The following is a 17,504-nucleotide window of genomic DNA, read 5'->3' on the forward strand; positions in this document are numbered from 1 at the left end:
GGAAGTGAAATTGCTAGCTTTACCTCCTTTATAGCAGTAGCTCCAAAGTGTGGTCTGTGGTCCTCCTGGCTGGTCCAAAATCCAAGACACTGATGTGCAACACAACCGGACCGACTCCCACATGTGCGGCACATGTTGCAAATAGCATGAACACAAGAAATAGAAACAGGGATATGCCATTTGGCCCCTCGATTCTGCTCCGCCATTCAATAAGACCATGGCGGATCCTCTTGTGTTTCGATTTCCACATTGCCGTCTAACCCCGATAGCCTTTGACTCCCTCGCCTAACAAGAATCTATCTACCTCTGCCTTAGCAATATTCAATGACCCCACCTCCACCACCTTCTGAGACAGAGTTCCAAAGTCGCACAACCCTCTGAGAGAAAAAAATAACAACAATGTGAACAACAACAAAGCAGTTTCATAAGATAGATTTATGTTACTATTACAATGTACAACTAGTGAGGTCTTGTGGTAGCACCTATAACTCTGAGCCACAAGCTCCAGGTTCAAGTCCCACTCCAGGACTTGTTGGCCATGGAAGAGGTGTTAATGATGCGGTTCAGCAGGTTGATGATCAGCCTGCTGATCTTTCCAACACTTCCCCATGATTCCCCAAAAGGAAGAGGTGCAGGAAGATATGAAACAAACAAACGAAAAAATACAACAGCAAAATTGGATTTTCAACACTTGTGTGTTAATAGGATCTGAACCGGTTGGTGAGGCTGAAACCAAGACACACAGCTTTTCTTTATTGAGAGAGTTTATTAACTTGTTCAGTCTCACAGCTCTTCTCTAACACAGCCCAGTGTCCCAGCTATCTCCTATATATATGTGGTCAAAGACAATTAATATCCATCAACTGTTTATTTTAACCGTAACAATGTAATTGACATCAGCAAACCTTAACAATATAATTGATATGACATTAACAAACCTTAACAATGTAATTGACAAGATATTAACATTGTGGGACTGAAAACAAAGATGAGCAACTGGCTGGATATGGAGCCTGACATGAGACTGAAGTTCTCAAGCTTGGAACCAGACATCACCTCATTGATGCCTCATCAAAAGCAACATCATTCTTCCCATTAATTCTGATGAGTGCTTTTGCAGTGGCAAGTGAAAGCAAGTGTGATAGGACTGGTAGATGGTCCACCGGGGGAATGGGGGTTTGGAGGGGGAGGGTAGTGTCTTTTGCCCCACCTAAGTGAATTGTGGTGAAAATGTTTGAGAATCACTACTCTATAGTATAGAAGGTTCCCCAGGTTTGGAGCACACTTTATCTTTCAAAGTCACAGGAGGGTCGGTAACTAGAGGACACAGAATAAAGGTGATTGGAAAAGAACCACAAGATGTGAGAAAACATTTATTTTACACGTTATGATCTGGAATGCACTACCTGAAGAGCTGGAAAAAGCAGACTGAATGAATGGTAATTTTCAAAAGGAAATTGGTAAATACATAAAGGGTAAAAATATATATAGGGTAATGAGGAAAAAGCATATGGGACTAATTGGGCAACTAGCACAGTGGGCTAAATGGGCTCCTTCTATGCTTTATCATTCTATGATTCCATAATTCTCTTCACCACCTCAGTAACTGCATGAAAACCCATTTTGTTTCATTTATTTTCTTAAGAACACCATTCCATGTGTGTGGAGGATACAGTCACAATGCAATAGGACTTAACAGTCAATTGCACATGGTGGTACAAATGAAATGGAACTTACTTCTTTTAATTCCTGCTACACTAGCTTTTTTTTTGTTGCACACCTTCATGGAGCTTGTGATCACTCACTTATCCATTAACTTTTCAAGAACACAATTGCACATCCTGCTCTGTGCTACTGAATGGCATGACAGTGCAGTATGACCAGTATCCACTGACTTTCAATCCTTATGCTTTTTCAGCTCTGTGACTACATTATAGACTGGATGGCTTTAGCACAAAATAATCATAATCAGTATTATTTACAGGGAAAGTAGTAGAGAAGTAGTAGAGGTGTTGTCTGGTCTGCTTACCTACCAGATTGCACACTCGACCTGAGCATCCATCGCACAATTACAACGCAATATTCAAGGATCTTGATTTTATTTTTGTTTTTTTTCCACTAGGTTTTTTGAATATTCAGTCATGGCCAAGAAATATGACAGATTTCAATGTCTTTGCTAACCTGGTGACAATAGGTGGCCGAAGTCTGTACAGGTAAATTGGACCTTTAATCGTAATTTATATGGAACCTGCTTCTGTAGCTCTGTGAAGGTGATAGTCTAGTGGTTATAATCCCGGACTAGCAATCCAGAGTTATATTCAAATCCTATTTTGTCTAACTGTGAAATTAAATTCAACAAATCTGGTCATATGTAAAAAGTGACTATGAAAGCTGCCAGGTTGTTATAAAATCGCAAGGACACCTGTCATGCTTACCCTCATGCATTGCCACTCCCGCACTATTCAGTATACTCAGGACAACTGGAGTTGAGTAACAAATGCTGCCTTGCTGATGTTGCACATATCCTGGCAAAAATTTAAAAAAGTTCCTTGAGCAATTTTTAAGTAGTGCTAATTTTTGGTTAGCTATTTGGTATTTTCCCTCCTCCTGTCATATGTAGCAGTCCCAGATCAGGTTTGTTGCGTAGTTAGCTGACGTTCATTAGCAGCTCTGTTACCCATGAGCCACCTGGTCGAAGGTTCAAGTGCCACCCCAGAGACTCGAACCCAGAATCCAGGCTGACACTCCAATGCTGCACTAGCAGAGGTATCGACTTTCAAATGAGTTGCTAAACTGAGACCCCGTCTGACCCCTCATCTCATACTCTACCCTGTTATGTGTAGTGGAGTAATTTCTAGCTGAGCTACTCAAACATCTTTTTGGACCCCACACTGCATCTTTCTGTTTCATTGGATGCTTCTACAGTGACACTGCTATGGACATTACTATGCTCTTTATCTTTTGCACATTTAGTTCTCATGAACCTTTGGGGCTATTGCCAGTGAGATCATTACACTGAGCCACAATGGATATGTTATTATTACAGCATTCAGCAATTTCTCAGCCTCACGGGCCTCAGCACATCACCTTGGGGATGAAAAGACTAAAAACAGAGGGAATAAATCAGGGTTTGTTTGGTTAGGTAATGCCATGCTTAATTTTTAAAACCTAATAGAATGGAGGGGGAAAGGAAGACATGGGGGTTGCTGCACTGGAGGTAAGAGGAAGGTGGTGATGTGTTCCACAGTTTTAATGACCCTCAAAAGAATGAGTTAGAGTGAGAGATGATATGATAGCTCTTTATCCCATCAAAGTGAGGTTGTGGAGGGAAAAGTGTGTGTTGGTTGCATTTTTTGCATTGCAGGAGAAATAAGAACTTTAAACTCAAGGGAAATGAACAGTAGTAGAGTAGCAATAAACTAGAAGATAACTTACTAACAGTCCAAGGCTTAATGTATCTTTAAAAATTAGAAGTCTTAGTTCATCCATACCTGCCATTAGCATTTCCACGAGAAATTCTAATGTCCACATTTACAATGCAAACAATGTAAACTTGTTATGTTGTAATTACACCCTCCTGCCAATGGAGGCACTGATTTCCTGTGTGCAATATCATGAGGGGTCAAGTAGGTTCTTGTAAGCCTTTGGGTCCTCCAGGACAAATTAGAGAAAGCTGGCCCAGGCTCACTCACTCACAGCAGTGGGAAGGGAGAAGACTGGCTGATTTCTAATTGAAAAGATGATATTCTAATACACTCCCTCTAGAACCACTCAATATTGAAATTATGTCATGTATATTAGTTTTTGAATGCTCCAAGCCTTTATGATTAATGGATTAGCAGCTCCATTAAAATAGCAAAGAGGGGTATTGCAAAGAAGCACATGAAGTATTTGCCAGGTAAGGTTCTACAAGTGTGATCCCAGGGCAATACTAATCATTTGAGGAAGGGGAGCAAAAAAATGACAGGCTCTCCATATGTTCCATATTCAGCCTTCCTTAACAGAAGGGTATCTGTAAGCTATCAGGGTCAGGTGAAGCCATAAACAAACTTTTAGCTCCAAGGAATCACTCGACAATTGTATTCTAAAGCTCCCATGTCATCCTGCCAGTTGCTTTGAGTGGCTAATTACAAGTTAGTAAACTGGCCAGCAGAATGAGATCATTACATTGTCCCAACACACGTGCACCCTGTAGAACTCTGTCTGATGTCAAACTGACATGTTGCCTTTTGGAAATGCCCTGAGCTGTTACACGCTGTTAAAATAATGATGCAGACAGTAACTGGTGAGATGGGGTGTGATGGCTGCAAGCTTCCACACAATATGTATTTTCTTTCGCAATTCAGTTAATTACAGTACTTGCTTTAATTGCAGGGGTTTTTTTTAGCATTTCTCAAAGGAATACAGATGAGATCACACCATGTACATCCAGCTTTGCATCTCAATTATTCACCATGGGCTTGTAGATCCTGTGGTTACAGACAATCAATGTCATATGCGCTGGTAGGAGTGAAATGCTCCCTCATGACAGGGACTTCCTACCAGAACCAAATCCTTTCACACAAAAAAAAGACATAAGAGCATACTACCAATACCAAGCTACTTTAGGCAGCAGCTCCCAAAGCTGCAAGTTCCCTTCCAAGTTGCACATCACCTCGACTTGGAACTGTATCACTGTTTCTTCATTGTCACTGGGTCAAAATCCTGGATTTCCCTAACCGATGGCACTGTGGGACAACCTTCACCGCACGGATTGCAGCCGTTCAAGAAGGTGGTCCACCACTAGCTTTTCCAAGCAACTAGGGATGGGCAATAAACACTGGCCTTTCCAGTGATGTGTACCTCCTAAGGATAAGTAAAAAGGGAATGGTGCAATGGGTTGGTAACTGGTCACTCCTGGAATCTGGATTCAAAATAATCCTCAGATATGTGTTGTATGTGGGATCAGTGGGTATTTTTTTGTATGTTTGGGAGCATGAGGAGAGGTGGAAGAAGGTACGGTTTTATCCAGTTCCTAGTGAGCACGGTATCAAAACTGTCCCTAACTCACTCCATATTGGAAGCCTCCCTTAGGCTGGTGTGGTCAAATGACCCACTGGTACAACTGGGACTGCATTTCTGAGACTGGAGTTGAGAGACTTTGGGGCGGGGTAGACGGGAACTTGATGCTGACACTGGCAGCTCAATGTATGGCATTGCATTAAATTTTCTCGTTGATAAGCACCATATTTACAACAAATGAAAACTGAGCTTAAACTATGAGGGAGCAAACAGAGGTTTTCTGAAGGCATGCAACTGGTGTAGAATCTCACCCACTGGCTACACCTGCTGAAGGATCATGGGCGTGGGATGTTAAATGACGGGCAGCGCACCCACTACTTTCTGATGGGCATGGCCTCCTCCTGAGGCTCCCAGCCACAGTTTGGAAAATGGTGCAGTGTGTGCCCTGTAATGTGTGACAGCCGTGTGTTCTAATCCACAAAGTGTGTTTTTCCCTCTTGCGCAGTGGGATCTCGCTGCTGATTCTGAAGCAACAGTGGATAACATCCCTTCACTTCCAGTCCCTGGTGGAAATCAGTGCAGGCAATGTGTATGTGTCCGACAACCCCAACCTGTGCTATTATCACACAGTCAACTGGACCGTGCTCTTCAGAACCAGCTTGCAGAAACCAGTTATAAAGAACAACAGAAATTCACAGAACTGCAGTAAGTCAGGGTAAAGGCATTCTCTGTGGGTGGGACAATTTTAACAGAACCCACCAGTTGGGAAATTGCAGGATTGTGTGCAACATTACTTGCACCCTGCCTAATTTTACTTGTTGCAGAGAAATATTGGGTGGGATGTAATACTGATGTTCCATCCTTTCCTGTGGGATTTCTGGCCAGCAAGTCAAGTTAAAATTAATCCACCTTATTCTACCTTGTTGTATATCAGTTCTTTTAAATATCTTTTTCTGGGCTATGTGAATGCAGGGATGTGCCTTTTGAATAATTACAACTGAAAGGGGTTCTCTTTGAAAAGGGAGCGAGAACCTAGAACAGGAGCACAAACTCTGTTTCCAAGTTGCATAGAATGGCACAGTGCAGAAACAAAGAGGGCCGAGTCTTCTGAGTAGTGGCAATGACTGTCAGATTGCCACTCAGCTCCTATTTGTCTACACAGCGCCAGAGCTCCACATTTCTCGCCTGGACTTCCGAACCAGGTGATAGGTGGTGGGTGGAAAAGCGGATAGGGTGGTAGGGTGGGTAGGGTGCTAGCTGGGTCGGGCGAGAGGGCAGATAGAGTGGCGAGGTCAGGTCAGAGGGGAGTTGGAAGGTAGAAGGGAGTCAGAGGGTTGGGGGAGAGTCAGTGGGGGGGAGTCAGAGGGTCTGGGGGGTGTCAGACAGTTGGGGTGTCGTAGATTTGGGGGCAGGGGGTTCAGAGGGTTTGGGAGTCAGAATGGGGTCAGTGGGGAGTCAGGGTATCAGTTGTATAGTTACCCAGGAGTAAGACATGATTTTTTCCTCTCTAACAGTTCTGGGTAATTATTCTGGTAAGTGAGTTGGAACCTGCCGACGTCTCTGACTCCAACTCAGAATTGGAGTTTTTTAGAGGGTTCCAGATGCAGAGGAATTGCCCATCGGAAGTTGAAACTTCCAGGCAATTCTTGCAGAGTGTTTGCATTGGGACTTCCAAGGGGTCCTGTAGCGCATATTCCGAGGTACCTCGGGGGTACAACCATGCGGAGACTGGAAGATCCGGACCAAAATGTTGGAAATACTCAGCAGCTCAGACAACATCTGCGAAGAGAAACAGAATTCATATTTCAGGCCGATGACCTATCATCAGATGAAATGTTAACTCTGTTTCTCTCCATAGATGCTGCCTGACTTGCCGAGTTTTCCCTGCAAATTTTGTTTCTATTTCAAATTTCCAACATCTGCAGTATTTTGCAGGATGTTTGCTGACAGATACCCTGTGTAATAAATTGGGTTTTGATGGTATCGCCTAAGAAAAGTCTTGTCAGTTTATGCTTCTAATGATAGAAAATGCAGCACTATCAATTACCATGAACCAAAAGGTTTGGCAATTTTAAATTGTAAAATGTCCAACCAAACCGAGACATGCCAGGCATGAACTCATTTTGCCATGCCAATTTTTGTCGATCTGAGACAATTTGCTTGGGATTAACTGGCTTAAAATGGTGTATTTCCATAGATTCCACACTTAGTTTTTTATTATGTTCACGGAACAAGATGCAGGAAGAAATTGAGGTTAAGAATGTATTCTATTCTCTTCTACATTTAATCTAAAATGAACCAGTTTGTTGGTTTGCCATTGTGCCTCATGTCACTTTCTGTCCGCTTTTTGAAAAGTCTGGAGAATACACGTGGTCACACGCGAGGTCACAACAGGAGTTCCACGCTTCCAAAATTGCATTATTCTATTATCGGCAACATTGGTTCATTCTGGCTCATGGGAAATGAGAGGCCCTCTTGCAGGAGTGACCAATATCATTGAACACAAGAATATAGTCAGTGTGCAAAAGTGCCCAATTGGTAACGGCACAGTCGATAAGTTTAAGTGACATGTGATATATCTTGGAGTGAAATCTTGTGGCGCACTGGGTCACGTCCTTGCCTCTGAGCCAGAAGCTCCACGTTCGAGTCCCAGTCCAGGATTTGATAGCTTTCGAAGGCGCATCCATAATGCGACCAAACAGGTTGATTATCAACCTGTAGATCCTTCCAATGGCAGGCGGTAAGAGCTGGAGAGTCTCCTGGTCAGCCATATGCTTGATGCAGAGTGGTGGCCCTCAAGCAATAGCCTCTGGCAACAGGCTAGCGACCTGTTCCAGGAATAAGTAGCTAGGGAAGCAGAGATAAGCATGCGCTTTGTCTGCCTCATGTGTCTCTAGGCAGGAAGAGAATGAAGAAGACCTATCTTGTGACATGGTCACAACAATGTAAGGCATTGTGAAGTGATCAGAATTCAAGCTGCAATGGACTACCAGTAGATAGCACTTCCCTGCTGAAATTGAATAGTGATCCTGAAGGCGATGAGCAAAATGATTTTTTAATTGCATTACACAGAATATGCACAGCACAAAAATGGGCCTTTCAGCCCAACTGTTCCCCAGAGTCTCTTCCTATTCTACTTACCTAATTTCAGCATTTCATTCTATGCCCTTTTCTCTCATGTACTTAGCTAGTTTCCTTTTGAAAGCAGCTAAGCTGTGGTAGCAAGCTCCTCATTGTAACAAATCTCAGTAAAGATTCCTTATTCCCTGTTGGATCTATCAGTGAATATCTTGTAGTTATGGTCCCCAAGTTTGGATTCTCCCACAAGTGGAACCATTCTTTCCACAACTACCCTGTCCAACCCTTCATTATTTTCAAGGCCCTCTCAATGTCTTCTCCTTAAAGAAAAAAACTCCAACCTGTTTGGTCTTTCCTAATCGCTGCAATCTTTCTGCCCCTGTAAATATTTTTTGCACCACTCGAGTGCTCCTGTGCCCTTTTCCCGGCATGGAGACCTGAACCCTGCATAAAACTCTTAAGTGTAACCTGACCAGCTCCCTTACAATTTTACTATAACTTCTAAACCTCAATAAATAATCCCAGTACTTTGTTAGTACTTGTAATTGCTTTGCTGACCTGTAATGCAGCTTTTAATGATTTGTTTATTCCCTTTAGCTCTTTTATCCTCTTCAGTTTTTTTATTTTCTAAGACATAGGTAATGTTTCTGGTTTTCTATCAAAGTCCCTCACATTGATCTGTGTTAAAGTTCATTTGCTGCTTAACTGCCCAGCCTTCTTGTGTTATGCATTCTGCTTCAGTATTAGCAATAACCCCCAATTAATCCCCTCCACAAAGCTGAGATGGGGGTACTGTGTTGTGTAGTGTAGTGTTACCATGGCAACAGAAAGATCGCTGTGAGGGTGCAACATGTCGTTGAGACCTGTGATGTTTGTCTCAAGCCTGGTTTACGATGAGTGACTGACAAAGACCCCAATGAACAGGAAGCAGCTGCGAGCCAACAATTTTGTTTGCATTTGAAACCAATCTCACTTTTCTTGTTTTAGTTATTACGTGGTTAAAAAGAGAATTTATAATGAGGAACAATGGAACAGGAATCCAATGCTGCTCATAGCGTTGGCCATAACTTGTGACTTCGCTAGTTTAATGAGTTATTAGATCAGCCACTCGTAGATATAAGGTGTATCCCACGGTTTCTTACACGGTACCTTCCATCTCATCTCCAGCCCCTTATTTTCCTCACCACTTATATTCCACGCCTTCTGTCAGCTTGTATTTTGAATTTGAGGTACGTCTTTCTATTATGGGGGAGGCCCCAGGCAATGTGTATAATACTGTGCTTAACGGTGAAGACTGGTTATAAAGTTGACCGTCACAAATGCTGGTAACTGGGCCAATTTGCTGAGTGAGATTCTTGTTTCTTTCCCAGCTTCAGACAGGATGATGTGTGACCCACTGTGCTCTGATGATGGCTGCTGGGGACCAGGCCCAAACCAATGCCTGTCGTGCCGATTCTTCCGTAGGGGCAGGACTTGCATTGAATCATGTAACCTGTATGAAGGGTAAGTCTAAAAAATTATTTTTCCTGCCTCAGTCGTTCAGTTGGTCAAGTCAACATGCAACTGAAGAAGAAAAAAAAGGACTTGCATTTCTATAGCACAGCTCAACAACAACTTGCATTCATAAAAGTGGTTTTAAAGTAATAAAATGTTCCAAGGTGCTTCACTGGAAAATTATAAAACAAAATATGGCACCAAGTCACATAAGGAAATAAAAGGTTAGATTCAATTCAGTTTGATTCAATTCAAATGTTATTTTCCAATGGAAATTCATCGCAGCTATATTGATTGTTCATTTAAAAAATCACATATAAATGAATAATTAACAATGAAAGGAGAAAATTACACCAAAAACTTGATCAGCATCTTAAACGAGGAAAGGGTTTTTGTTTATTCATAGGATATGGACATCAGTAGTAAGGCCAGCATTTATTACCCATCCCTAATTGCTCTTGAGAAGGTGGTGGTGAGCTGCCTTCTCGCACCGCTGCAGTCCATGTGGTGTAGGTACACCCACAGTGCTGTCAGGGAGGGAGTTCCAGAATTTTGACCCAGTGACAGTGAAGGAACGGCAATATATTTCCAAGCCAGGATGGTGAATGGCTTGGACGGGAAGTTCCAGTTGGTGGTGTTCCCAAGCATTTGCTGCCCTTGTCCTTCCAGATGGTAGCGGTTGTGGGTTTGGAAGGCACTGTTGAAGGAGCCTTGGTGAGTTGCTGCTGTGCGTCTTGTAGATGGTACACACTGCTGCCACTGTGTGTCATTGTTGGAGGGAGTGAATGGTGAAGGTGGTGGATGGGGTGCCAATCAAGCAGACTGCTCTGTCTTGTTGGAGAGGTGGAGAGATTTATGGAGGGTATTCCTTAGTCAGCAATCACAGGGATGAAGGGTGGACAGCATTTGGTTGGATTAAGGACAAGGGCAGTAGAGTTATGGATGATCTCAAGATTTCAATGGGTAGAATGTGGGAAGCCAGCCAGGAGTACATTACAATAGTCATGCCTGGTGATAACAAAGATATGAATGAGGATTTCAGCACTCAGAGACTTATAAAAAAGGTAAATGCACATGGGATAGAGGGTAATTTGATAAGGTGGATTCAAAATTGGCTTAGTTGTAGGAGACAGAGGGTGATGACAGAAGGCTACATTAGTGACTGGAAGCCAGTGTCCAGTGGCATACCACAGGGATCTGTGCTGGGTCCCCTATTATTCATCATTTATATAAACAACATAGATGACTATGTGGGGGGTAGGATTTGTAAGTTTGCGGATGACACAAAGATTGGCCGGGTGGTTAACAGTGAGGTTGAGTGCTTTGGGCTACAGGTAGATATAGACGGGATGGTCAAATGGGCAGATAAGTGGCAGATGGAATTTAACCCTGAAAAGTGTGAGGTGAAACACTTTGGAAGGAGCAATTTGACAAGGAAGTACTCAATGAATGGCATGGCACTAGGAAGTTCTGAGGAACAAAGGGACTTTGGTGTGTGTGTCCATAGATCTCTGAAGGCAGAGGGGCATGTTAGTGGGGTGATGAAAAAGGCATATGGGACACTTGCCTTTATCAATCGAGTCATAGATTACAAAAGTAGGGAGGTCATGTTAGAGTTGTATAGAACCTTGGTGATGCCACAGCTGGAGTACTGTGTGCAGTTCTGGTCGCCACATTATAGGAAGGATGTTATTGCACTGGAGAGGGTGCAGAGGAGATTCACCAGGATGTTGCCTGGGATGAAACATTTAAGTTATGAAGAGAGGTTGGACAGACTTGGGTTGTTTTCGTTGGAGCAGAGAAGACTGAGGGGGCGACCTGATCAAGGTGTACAGCATTATGAGGGGCATGGACAGGGTGGATAGGGAGCAGCTGTTCCCCTTAGTTGGATGGTCAGTCATGAGTGGACACAAGTTCAAGGTGAGGGGCAGGAGGTTTAGGGGGGATGTGAGGAAAACGTTTTTGCCCAGAGGGTGGTGACGGTCTGGAAAGTGCTGCCTGGGAGGGTGGCGGAGGCGGGTTGCCTCACATCCTTTAAAAAGTACCTGGATGAGCACTTGGCACGTCATAACATTCAAGGCTATGGGCCAAGTGCTGGTAAATGGGATTAGGTAGGTAGGTCAGGTGTTTCTCACGTGTCTGTGGGTAGACTCGATGGGCCGAAGGGCTTCTTCTGCACTCTGTGATTCTGTGACATTGGATCCAGGTGCATCGCACCACATCCTGGGAGCTTACGATCTCCGCCACCACCTCCCAGGCATATTTGGTCATGTGGGGGGGCCTCCTCCTCCCATCCTGGGGTACGAGCACCTCCCACCGTGCTCCTGCCACCTTCTCGAGGAGGGCAGCAAGGCAATCGTCAGAAAAACGAGGGGCGCAGTGCCACCCTGCCCTACCCTCCTGACTGGCCTGCTCACCAGCAGCGCTCTGGGGAGCCTTTCCACTGGCCATGATTCACAGCCTTTGAAAGCAGCAGCTTTTTAAAACAGGCTGCCAGGTCGCCATTGGACCCAGCTGTCATTGCAGTCCCACCTCCACCGTCCACTCCCACTGTCCTCAGGAGCTGCGATTCACGCGTAAAATGGCGGCGAGAATCTGATCGCAGGTGGCGATCGGGTCCGTGCCTGCCCACTCCCACACCGCCCGCCCATCAGGCAGAAAATTCTGTCCCGTGTGATTCTCTTTGTGCAGTGCGCTGCCTCCTGCACAATAGGCCGTTCCTCCTTTCATAGTTTATTTCCTACGCTCTTGGGCTGGGATTTTCAAAGAGCCGCAGGGTCATGACCCAGTGTGGGCGGACTTTGAAAATCCTGGCCCTTGAGGCCGTATCGGGATCCACCCCCACCCGGGGACAGATTCTAATTTTGAAAGGGCCGCATGGGGGTAGGGAACTGGAAACATGGTCGACAAGGCGGCTACAGCCCCCTAGCATGCCTGCTGCCAGTCTTTGCTACTGGTGCCAGACACGTAGCTCCTGGCTCCTGGAGACACTCAGCAGCTCTAATTGGCATTGAGCTCAGCTCCTGGTCAATTAGGCTATTTAAAAATCACGTCACGAGATCGATGCAGTCCACACATGGGTCAGGATCCAGAATTTATCTGGGTGTCAGGTTCCTGACCCTTCATGAGACATCTGGGAATCTGACCCTGGGTCTCTAGATGTATAACAGGTATTGACCTACACAAAAGACTTCTGTCCTGCACTTTTTCTGGCACCATGGATCTTACCCCTTAATCCAGGTTTCTCATTTAATAAAAGCATTTTTTTTCCTTTTACTATTTCACTCCCAATCCCTTTCTAAACAAAAAACGAAGTTAGTGGCAAAATAATTGTTTTTCAATGTTATTTTTCCCTAAATGAGGCTTGTACAATTTGCTATAATGTCACATCTTCCATTCTAATTAAAATCTGGATGGATTGTTTACAATTAAGAACCCCTAATTGTGCAAGGAAAATGATGGAATTAGTTTAAGGAGAGAGGTGAATGTAGAAGTATACATTTCCCTTGGTAGGAGTAAAAATTTAACAATTATTATTTATCATGAAAAACAGCTGTGAATTCAAACAATGTACATTGTCTTTAATTAAAGCAGCTTCATTACAATATAATACTTTCTTATTAAATATCATTTGGCTCTGCATAACAACCCTCAGTAATTTAATTTTTTAAGAAAATGTTGTTGGCTACATTGGAAACTAGTGACGCTATCTCCTGAAATCTAACTGCGCATTTCCAGCTGTTTATTCGGTTATTTTTCACTAAAATACAAACTCCCACTGAAACTGTGTCCACCTGAATCACTTTATTACATCCTTAATAATTGCTGAAACTGGCTGATTTGCACTCTGTAACAAAGAGGGGCACCTCTCAGAGATGAATGGAGCAATCTGCTCACTCCTCATATCACTGGTCATGACAGATCATTCATCTGTTTGGAGATGGCCCTGAAAGAAAGGCTGTGCGGAAGGTATCTACTTCCAGGTTAAAGTGCACCTTGCCATTGTAAGAAAAAGACCCTTCACCCAGTAATATGAGGATAACACCAGGCAGATCCAGCAAGCATTTGGGTCTTGATTTTCAATTTGGGGTCGGGAACCCGAGGCCCGGATAATTTCCGGGTCCCAACCTGGCACCAGTTTGTTAAATGTGAATGCCCTAATGTGTCTGGAGCGCTGAGCGTTGCATACAAACATATGGACAAATGTACGAACATGCAAATTAGGAGCAGGAGTAGGCCATTCGCACCCCCCACCCCACCCCAGCCTGCACCGCCATTCAATAAGATCACAGTGAATCTGATCGTGGCCTCAACTCCACATTCCGCCTACCCCCGATAACCTTTGACTCCCTTGTTAATCAAGAATCTATCTACCTCTGCCTTAAAAATATTAATTGACTCTGCCTGCACCGCTCTCTGGGGAAGAGAGTTCCAAAGAGTTACAACCCTCAGAGAAAAAATTTCTTCCCATCTCTGTCTCAACTTGGAGACCCCTTATTTTTTAAATTTAAATTTTACCGGTTGCCATGGTGGGATTTGAACACATGTTCCCAGAGCATTAGCTTGGGCTTTAGATCACTAGGCCAATGGCATTACCACTATGGCACCATCTCCCCATATCAGGAGGTGGATGCTGCATGTAGAACACGAGCAGCAATGGCAGACAGCAGCCATGATGAGGCCTGCCATTGTCTTGAAGAATAGAGGAAACAGCACCTCAGAAGGCCAGCTGCCTCAATGCATACAGAAATGGCATAAAACAGCCAAATGAAAGGAAATGGGCTCAATGTAGTGCTAGATCCCCCAGATCCCAACAAGTTGCAGCTTTGAAAAAAATACCTTTGCCTGCATTGAACTCAACTACTGTGCACTAACATGCATCAGAACATTTGGGCTTGGCGATTTATCAATTCAAAATTGCCTTCTTGCCCTCTCTGGCCTGTTAACCATTCCTCAAGGAGCTTATTAGGTCACTAATTTGAGGCAAGTGGGCTGCCTGTTTCCCCCCGCCCCTCCCTGGCCCTCCCTTTGAAAATTGTGCTGCACTTTGGAGGCAACGGGACGCAGTGTCATCTGCCGGGAAGGTGAGTTTCAAATCGTGTCAGCGGCCGCTCGCGTCCCTATTGGCAATCGAAAATACAACCCATGGTCTCTAAGTAATGGCTTTGTATCCAGTGAGGGAGTTATGTTCAGGCAGAGTAACCACTGCCTCAGTGGTGGCGTCCTTGCTCCTGAGGCAGAAGAGTTGGGCTCAGGCCCCATTCCAGAGACCAAGTGGTGACTAGAATGCCAACTCTGAATCCTGGGTTGTCATCGGTTAGGGGTACTTGTGTCCAATCTATGCTGCTTGCCCCTTTCCATTATTGAAGTGTCTGCGATCTTTAGACTTGATTGCCTCCTGCCTAGAAGAGAAGGTACTTGAAATCATAGAATGATACAACAAAGGAGAAGGCCATTCTGCCTATATTCCTGTGCCAGCTCTTTGGTAGAGCTATCCAAACACTCCCACTTCCCTTCTCTCTCCATAGCCCTATACATTTTCCCTATTTATTTTTTTAAGTGTATATCCAATTTGCTTGTGAAGGTTACTAGTAAATCTGCCCCCACTACCCTTTCAGGCAGTGCATTCCACACTACAACAACTCACTGCATAAATTATTTCCTCATGCCAACTCTCATTTTTTTGCCAATTGCCTTAAATCTGTGTTCTTGAGTTACCAACCCCTCTCTGATTGGAAACTGTTTTTTTTCTTACTTACCCTTAAGTCCATTCAAGATTTAAGATTTTGATCACCTCTAACAAATCTCCTCTCAACTTTCTCTCCTCCAGGAAAACCCAGCTTCTCCACTCCCCTAGATAACTGAAGTCACTTCTCTCTGGTACCATTATCATAAATCTGCACTGGACCCTCTTCAAGGCCTTAACATGGTTCCTAAAATTTAGTGCCTGGAATACTGCAGCTGAGGCCGAACTGGTGCCCTATAAAGATTTAGCATAGTTTCCTCGCTTTTGTACCCCATGCCTCTATTAATAAAGCCCGGGATTTCATATGCTTTTTAAACAGTTTTCTCAACTTGTTCTGTCACCTTCAAAGATTTATGTAAATACGTTCCCAGGTGCCTCTGTTCCTACTCCCCCTTTGAAATTGCGCCATTTGGTTTAAATTTCCTCTTTCCATTTTAAAAGAAGTATCTCTCTGTGCTAAATTTCATCACCCATATGCCGGCCGATTTCACCAGTGTGTCTGCCCTCCTGAAGTCTATTATTACCCTCATTGTTCACTACATTTATGATTTTCATTATATCTGCAGACTTTGAATATTTGCCCTGTATACCCAACGGCAGGTCATTAACATACATCAAAAAGAACAGTGGTCCCAATACCAATCCTTGGGGAAGATCATTGTATACTTCCCTCCAGTATGAAAATAATCATTCATCACAACTCTGCTGTCTGTCCTGTAGCCAAATTTGTATTCACACTGCCAATATCCCTTTAATCCCATGAGCTTTAATTTTGATAAATCAATTAGATGGTACTTTATCAAACATCTTTTGAAAGTCCAGAAGGGACTTTCAAATACCCTCTCTGTTACTTCAAAGAACTCAATCAAGTTAATAAAACAAGATTTGCCTGCTGACTTGCATTTAATAGCCATATTTTTCCAAATGCCAGTTAATTTTTTTCAGGATTATTGTCTTGAAAAGTTTCTCCACCTCCGACATTAGGCTGTAATTGCTGGGTTTGCCCCATTTCCCTTTTTTGAACAGGGGTGTAGCATTTTCAATCCTCCAGTCCTCAAGCACTACTCCCATATCTGAGGAGGATTGGAAGATTGTGATCAGAGCCTCTGCTATTTTCACCCTTACTTCCCTCAGCAACCTAGGATGCAACCCATTGAGACTGGGTGGCTTTTCTACTTTGAGATCTGCCAACCTTCTAAGTACCCCCTGCCCTATTTTTATCCTATCCAATTTCACTGTTGCCACCTCCATTATTGCTACATTGCTAGCACCCTCTTCTCTCGTGACTAGAGATGCTAAGTATTCATTTAGTACCTCAGCCAGGATCTCTGCCTCTACAAGATAAGCTCCCTTTTAGTCCCTAATTGGCCCCAACCTTCCTTTAACTATTGTTTTATTATTTATAGACTTTTAAAGACTTTTGGGTTCCCTTTTATGTTAACCCCTAATCTACACAATCCCTTTGTCCCTCTTATTCTCCTTTTTAGTTCCCCTATGTACTTCTGCACTTTCTGTATTCAGCTTGGTTCTCTACTCTATTTCAAGCCTGGCATTTATCATTACCTTCTTCCCCTGCATCATTCTAACCTCCCTATCTTTAATCATCCAGGGAGCTCTCGCTTTGGATGCCCTTCTTCTTCCCCCTCATGGGAATGTGTCTAGTCTGTATTTGAACCATCTCCTCCTTGAAGACCTCCCAGTGTTCAGTTACTATTTTGCTTACCAATTTTTGATTCAAATTTGATTTTAAATTACTGAAATTACCACTCCTCTAGTGAAGTATTTTTGCATCAAAGGTAAAAACCATGAGGAAGGCAGTTATAAAATTCCCTCGACTGCTCCTCTCTGGTAAATGACTCAAGTATCTCGTGTGAGGCTTGAGTTGGGAGCTGTCTGAGGGGACAGAACACAACTGATGAGCAGATATGTTACTTGTTAGTATTGAGAATTTAATTCTCCCTTTTAAAATGGCTCAATGAGTTTTCTCTTTTGTGCATTGAAATTGAATTCCTTGGAACTTGCAACACAGAAATTTGGCACATCAGGCCTATGCTTGATTTGGCATGAGGAAGAGCTCGTATATTTTCATAGCAGGAGGAAAAAAATTTGTAAAATGTTAAACTCCTTGACCTTTCACACCTCCTTTACAAACCTAAGCAAAACCCATCTTATTTACTCTATCACA

General features: G+C 43.5%; 1 protein-coding gene across 1 annotated transcript in view; it reads left to right on the forward strand.

Annotated features, from left to right (window-relative positions):
* The window catches only part of LOC144686417 (receptor tyrosine-protein kinase erbB-4-like), a 974,945-nt gene that overhangs the window by 603,147 nt on the left and 354,294 nt on the right, over positions 1–17,504 (forward strand). The window contains exons 11-13 of the mRNA XM_078551583.1: positions 2,123–2,213; positions 5,507–5,706; positions 9,450–9,582. Of these exons, the coding sequence (XP_078407709.1) occupies positions 2,123–2,213; positions 5,507–5,706; positions 9,450–9,582 (424 nt within the window). The remainder of the gene's footprint in view (positions 1–2,122; positions 2,214–5,506; positions 5,707–9,449; positions 9,583–17,504) is intronic.

Source organism: Cetorhinus maximus, chromosome 11 (genome assembly GCF_964194155.1).
Source record: "Cetorhinus maximus chromosome 11, sCetMax3.hap1.1, whole genome shotgun sequence".
NCBI lineage: Eukaryota > Metazoa > Chordata > Chondrichthyes > Lamniformes > Cetorhinidae > Cetorhinus > Cetorhinus maximus.